At 35.0% G+C, this 7546-nt stretch overlaps 1 protein-coding gene across 1 annotated transcript; it reads right to left on the reverse strand.

Moving 5' to 3' along the window:
- Positions 1 to 602: 602 nt before the first annotated feature.
- LOC143614415 ((E)-beta-farnesene synthase-like) lies at positions 603 to 6591 on the reverse strand. Its single transcript, XM_077087861.1, has 3 exons — positions 6161 to 6591; positions 3892 to 4110; positions 603 to 1166 (listed from the first exon to the last, which is right to left on the reverse strand). Exons 1-3 carry the CDS (start codon positions 6520 to 6522, stop codon positions 950 to 952), a joined length of 798 nt encoding a protein of 265 aa, XP_076943976.1. The 5' UTR covers positions 6523 to 6591; the 3' UTR covers positions 603 to 949.
- Positions 6592 to 7546: the final 955 nt, after the last annotated feature.

Consider the following 7546-nt stretch of genomic DNA (forward strand, 5'->3'; position numbering starts at 1 on the left):
AACGTCCAATGTAGGGCACCGGTAACGGGGCCTTACACACACCATACACCATTGTTCTCTTCCATATCTCTGCAATTTCTAGCATCCCAAACACCAATTTAATTTCACCAAGCACCCACATCAATCACGGCCGGAACATTATCCATCGTCGCCTTGTCCTTCACTTGTTGTGACCAATACTGACCTTTGACGAGAGATTGTCCACGTTGACTAAACGGACTGACGGTGGCTATCTGTGAAGGAATTCGGTGACGGACTCCGGTAGTGGACTGACGGCGATAGTTACCTGTTAGGAGAAGTCCGTACTGACGGCGACTAACTGTGTTAGGGTATGGTAATCGGTGGAAGATTATTGGTGACCGTCGGATTATTTGATCGAAGTTGGCGGTGGTAGAGGGATTATTTGATCAGAGTTGGTTGAGAGAGAGGAAAAATAGGTTTAGAGGGTAGAAGATGAAGTGGGTGAGTGGGTGATGGGTCCCATTAAAATTACCTATTTTGGTAAATAAGTTTCGAAGTACACTACTTTGGTAAATAATTTGACTAACTACACTAGAATGGTAAAAAAAACTCGCATTATGTCATTGCCATATGTTTCATTTTTGCGTCATGGGTGGCTTTAAATGTTATAACGGTATATAATAATTTAGTGTGAGCCAGAGTGAACAAAATTAATTAGCACAGTAGTACTACCTCGTAGGGGGGAATATCATCCATAAGCCTGAAAATCAAAGATGAAGCTTTAACAATTTGAGGATCTGTGGCAAGCCATCTAAAGATTTCGTCGGTAACTATATCGCTCCTTCCAACATAAGATCTCGCTATCATTAAAGGTTGGCCGACGGTTACCGTTGCATATGACAAGTACTCCTCTAATGTTGGCATGTAACCCTCTTTTAACCATTTAGCTTCCAAAAATATGCAACGAGTGTACTTTTTTGCCTACATCTCAAATGAGTGTGTATGACACATAGTCAGTCAATTTTAATTTCTTTAGGCTAGAAAAATATACGAAAAATTCTCTAACCATCTCTGTAACATGGTGGATTTGATATGATTTTCCATTTTTTTCAAGTGATTCCTCCATTTCTTGATGATGATTTAGAAGGTGCTGATATATTAGTTTCATGTATTCTGGAAGCATATCCATGCAGCTTATTGACCATCTGGAAATATATATATCATAAAAATTAATCGGTGAACTCAACTTTAATAATTCAAACCATGACTCATTGTCCGATAATATATTATATTACCAACATACCCATTGACATTTGCGACCAGGGGCGGACCCACATAGTGTGGATCGGGGTCCCGGGACACCAATATTTTTTAAAAATTTATTAGAAGCGGTATATTAAATTTTTTGAGGACCCCATAAGATTTAATACTTGGAACCCATACTATTAATGTTGATGTGGTCTGGTGGAAAGTCCCTTGTTTTATCTTTGAAAGGTCATGGGTTCAAGTCTTACAAGGCTCAGTTTTTGGTTTTTTGTGTTAAATTTTAGTGTTAATCAATCATTTGATTGCTAATGTTGCAATGATAACTTTGGAAACATTCAAACACCTCTAAAATACATATCATTGTTTTCAACTTTATGCATAGTTTTCTTTAGAAACATTCAAACACTTTAAAATATCAGTTTTATTTTTCACTAGTTTAAGTTAATGGTTTTCAACACATGCTTATGAAAGGGTGGATCTAGGTTCTATCTCAAAAATGTTTAAGAAAGGGAAAACAAAGTGTTTATGTGTCAACCCGACCCATTTTGACCCGTTCAGGTAGTGATGATTGAAAAGAAAGTTTTATTATGATATTGTTTTTTATTATGTTCTTCGCCTCGACCCGACCTGAACAACGACCGACCCGAAAAATTTGAACATCGAAAATATGGGACCCCATTGGCAAAAAATCCTGGGTCCGCCACTGTTTGCGACTTTCATATTTGTGGCCAAAGTCAACCCCACTCCAACAAAAACGTAACACCATTTACCCTAACGGACGCTTAACTTATTTCTTTCCCAACCGAAGTATTGCAAATTATTTCAAAGAGCCATAAATGTGTTGGCCAATTCAAAATAGGAATTGAAGAATAACACAACAATGACTTGATAAAACTTGCACTTGAATAGAGAATATGTTCGTATATTTGATGATAGATCAAATTACAGACCCTACTTGGGTTTTATAACCATACTAATTACATACTAGACCTCTAGACTTTACAAATATATATACTAGACATAAATTATACTTTCTAAAATGACTAAAAGACCCCTAATATTTTGTTTATATTTTCAACACTATCCCTTAAACTAATATAGTTCAACGAGAGTATTCAACTTTCTTGACTTGCGTTTACAACATCGGTTCTTCATCTTCCAACATGAGAGGGGCTTCTTGGTCCTTTACTTTCTCCTTGTCTTTATGTCTTACGTATTCGTATGCAAAGTGACCATATTCACCACATTCATAGCATTTGAGCTCGCTTTTGTCGTTTTTGTTGCTATTTCTTTGACTCATACTTCTTCCACGTCCTCTTCCTCCTTTGAAAGAGTCTTCTCCTCTACCGCAATTTTGATCACCACGCCCTCTTCCATAATTGCTTGAACTTGCCAATGGGAGCTTTCCTTGATCATGATCTTCCAGTTCGTCTTGACTTTTAAGGCGTTCTTCAAACGTCTTTACTCTTCCTACCGCTTCCTACAAATGGCATCGTGTCTATCTCTTGACATTGTTCGATAGATGCCACAATTGGTAGAATTTTTTTTGAGACCGAGATAAGCAGTTTCCTCACGAGCGCCTTATCTTTCATAATACCACCAAGAGTTTTAAACTTGGTTTGTTGGTTTGCAAAATGCTTAACTTTCCCGCAAAGTCACTTACGGTTTCATTTGACTTCATCTTCAAAGCATCTAGTTCGCTTCTCAACGTTTGTAAACGTGCTTTTTGAACTAGATCAGCTCCAAGATATTTGACTTCGTTCGCTTCCCAAACTTCTTTTGCAGTCGCGTATTGTGCGACTTGCATTAAAACATCTTCCGACAATGTTTAGAAGATCATGGCTTTTGTGGTATTCATTTTCTTTTCATCCACAATTTTCCTTTCATCCTTTGCATCAATTTATTCCCAAGGTCATATGTCTTCAACATTGTTTCCATCAACAATGCCCAAGTCGTGTAATTTGTTTCATTCAGTTTGGGGCACTAAAGTGAAAAATTTCCTTGTTCACGATTTGATGATGAAACACTTTCTTTCTTTTTATCGTCTGCCATACTTTCTATGTTTTACCACGAATGCTTTTACGTACCACGAAGGATTTTTTGTACCACAAAGGATTTATGTACCACGAAGGTTTTACGTACCACGAAGGATTTATGTATCACGAAGAATTTGTGTACCACGAACATTTTATGTAGCACGAAGGATTTTCCCCACGAAGGATTTATGTACCACGAAGGGTTTAGAGAATATGTTAGGTTATAGAGAATATGTTCGTATAGTTGATGATAGATCAAATTACATACCCTACTTGGGTTCTTCTAACCATGTTGATTACATACTAGACCCCTAGACTTTACAAATATACATACTAGACATAAACTATACTTTTTAAAATGACTAAAAGACCCCTAATATTTAGTTTATATTTTCAACAAAATGAAAGTTAGGGGCATGCAAAATTAATTTCCGTTAAGAGTGAGATTGCCCAAGAAAGCTTAAGTAAAAAATTTGGAGTGTTATTGGTCGATCATATTGCAAATATGAATTATTATCGGTGAATAAGTCATAGTTGTTTGAATTATTTAATTTAATTCACCAAATTAATATACCAAACTGTTTTAATATCATAATTAGTCAAGAGAAAAAAAATGCTTTATGTGTACCTTTGAACAGCTTCTGTAAAGATCTCAAGTTCTTCATAAGTACCATAATTATCAAACGTGTCATCTATAACAACTAGCCATACACAACTTTTCGTTAAGAACATCCTTGTATGTGAATGTTCAGGCTCAAAATAGATTCCCAAGATCCAGAAATAGCCTTCTACCAATCTGTCTCGAACATAAGGCAGCTTATTTTGCAAGTCCAAATCCTTCCACCATCTAAAATGTACAAAAATGTAAATCATCAAACCTTAAAATAACTTGATTAACCAAAATGGAACACTGTGATTCAAGCTACAAAGGCCCATGGGCTAGGTGAGACCCATATAAAGAGCTACGGTGTCATCATTGAACTTGCTTTTTATCTAGTTATAGTAAAAACAATTATTTTCTTGAAAAATGTTTGTAATTAATAGTATCTAAAATGAATCTTAATGAAAATGTTAAGGGCAATTCTAGTGACTTTTCTTTATGGGTAATTATGTTTTCTATTATAATAAAAGAATTCAATTACAATAGTGAGACTTGTAAGCGGACAACAAGTGAAGAACCAATAACGTTAAGAGGTTTAAAGAGAACTCCTGACGTCGGATGCTCTTACCCAACCGATTGGAAACTTTGATGTCGCATCATACAAAAATCCTAGCACTAGAAACTAGTGACTTATAGAAATACATATTGGGTATCAGTGCTCGTGACCCAGCAAAAGTATAACACTACAAACAAAAAGCCATTAAGTGACACACATCTTTAATGACATTTTGTTTTTGTGCCACTAATTAAGGTTTTAATGGCACTTTGTGTATGCCATATTTGCTTACTATACATTGTTAGTGGCACTTAGGTTTAGTGCCACTAATTTATGATTTTAGTGGCACTTTGTCTATGCCACTAAAAATCTAGTATAAAACGTTTTTAATGGCACTTAGCTGTTGTGCCACTAATTTAGGTTTTTAATGACACTTTGTGTGTGCCATCTTTGCTTAGCACATACTATTAGTGGTATTTAGTTTTAGTGCCACTAATTTATGATTTTAATGGCAGTTTGTGTATTCCACTAAAGATCTAGTGTCACGTTTTTAATAAAATTTGGCTTTTGTGTCACTAATTTAGGATTTTAATGGTACTTTGCTTATGCAATCTTTGTTAGGACTCATTTTCAGTGGCACTAAGTGTTAATGCCACTAATTTGGGATTTTAGTCGCAATTTGCGTGTACCACTAAAAATCTAGTAACACACGTTTTTAATATTATTTAGCTATTGTGTCACAAATTTAAGTTTCTAATGGCATTTTAGCTCATTTATTTTTGTTTTTATGTTTTTAAACTTTTCTCCATTCGGAGTCATGAAATTGGAAGTGTGAAAAATAAAAGAAAAAGCATTGGAGACACATTCATATCAACCTAACCCTAATGCAGATCTTGAAAAAACCCCGGCTTCAACATGCTGATATGCCCAAAATCGATCTTAATTTCTCTTATTGTGAAGTGGACGAAGCTACGATTCCCTTGATTATGAGTTCGAAGCTTCATCAATCACTATTATTCATCGTCTAAAACCCTAGAAATCTTGACACTTTTATTTTTTCTTATTAGGTACCTTGAATGAAGATTGAAGGTGGTGAAAAAGGTTAATGAGCATAGTGAACTGTTCAGTTTTTTATTCAAATATTTGTTTCTTTTCTTTTTATATGTTTGATATTGTCTTTGATTTGAGAGTTATTAGATATTTGATATGTGTTGGGAATGTGATCAAACTTTTAATTTTGGTGAAGATATTATGATTTATATATTCTAAAAGATTTTAATGACAACAGAAAAAAAAAATGTCACTAAGCCCAAAAGTTTTAGTGGTAGATAAAAAAATGTCACTAGAAGTCAAAAGTTTGTAGTGACATCAAAGAAAAGTGTCACTATAAGTCAAGGGTTTTTAGTGGCAGACGAAAAAAATGCCACAAAAGTCCAAAGATTTGTAGTGGTAGGCAAAAATGCCACTAGTGGCAGGCGACAAAATGCCACTAAAAGTCCAATTTTGTTTAATGACAAACAAAAAAGTGTCACTAAGCTCAAAAGTTTGTAGTGGCAGACGAAAAAAGTGCCACTAAAAGGCTTTAGTGGTAGCGATTTTATTGACACTTTTTTTGTGTGTCACTCATTGCTACAAGGTTCTTAATGGTACTTCTTTGGGTTCTTGTGACACTAAATGGCTTTTTATTTGTAGTGTAAGTTAGTTATAAACAACTTGGTGAAAAATGCAAAGAAGACATACTTGCATAGTTGGCTAAGCTCCTTTTTCTGCATTGATTGAAGTATGTTAAAATTTAACTTTGCAAGCTTCAACAACACCTCACTATGGGTTGTTTTTTGTTGGTAGATAGGTATGTAACGGACGGCTTCTAGCCGCGGCAACGTTTTCCAGAGCGGCTGTTTCAGTGCTTGATGTATTTCAGTTTTTGATAACGAGTCACAAGAAGGATCCTTTTCTATGATATCAAGGTGAGTTTTAGTGAACTCAAGGGCTTCGTCGAGTACTTGTTCGCCCTCAACCCTTAAATATGTTGCTTCATACAAAGCAAGCAGTCCTTGAACATCGTTACATAAGGTTTCTTTAAACTTTTCCTTTTCGTCCATAAAGTTCTTGAATATTCCTGTAACACAGATCAAACCATGTCCTCTTTATTAATAATAGAATCCCACATCATTAGGGAAAGAGATTACATAAATCCATGGACAAATAAGATAGGTGTTTTTTAGAGTAAAGTGTCATTTTCGTTTTTGTTTTTATGGGTTGGCAAATAATGATAACTTAATCCAAAAAGTTTGTTTATTTCATATGGACCATCCATGTTTTCCAATTCTTGTCAATTACATCCAAATCACTAACTCTGTTAAGTTTAACCGTTAAGTCAGGGGTATACATGTCTTTTCACTCTTTCTTAATTATAATATTTATTTTAGTGAATTGCGGTTTTCGTTCTTGTGGTTTGACCAAGTCTACAGTTTTAATCCAATAGTTTCAAGTTTGCATCCTTGTAGTTTCATTTAACTTGCAACTAAATACAAATATATTAATCTCGTTAAGTTTGGTTGTTAACGCATCTGCGTTCCCCTCATGTGACGACCAGTTTTGTCGTTTTTCTCTCCAAATAAACTTCATCCCTAATTCGCAAGCCCCCTCACGTGAGGGGCTGTGGTATATTGGGGAAAAAAGAAAAAAAAAGGAAGGAAAACAACTGTCCCTCACGTGAATGGCACACTGATGGGTTTAACGACCATACTTAACGAGATTAGTGAATTCGGGTTTAATTGCAAGTGAAATGAAACCATAGGGAAGAAAATTACAAATTTGAAACTACTGGACTAAAACCGCAGATTTGGACAACCCACGGGGACGAAAACCGCAGTTCACTGAAATAAGTATTATAATAAATAAATAATGAAAAACATGTCTACCCTTGACTTAACGATTAAATTTAACGGGGTTAGTGATTTGGATGTAATTGGCAAAAACTAGAAAACGTGGATGGTCTATATGAAAAAAAAAAAAACTTTTAGAATAAATTGGCATTATTTATCCAACCAAATAGATGAAAATGACACTTTATTCTCTTAAGAGAATTCATTATGAACAAGAATGCCTTTTTATAGAGAATTC

The sequence above is a fragment of the Bidens hawaiensis genome, unplaced genomic scaffold, assembly GCF_021521415.1.
Source record: "Bidens hawaiensis isolate Kalapana, Puna unplaced genomic scaffold, B.hawaiensis_p1.1 tig00040000_1, whole genome shotgun sequence".
Lineage (NCBI taxonomy): Eukaryota > Viridiplantae > Streptophyta > Magnoliopsida > Asterales > Asteraceae > Bidens > Bidens hawaiensis.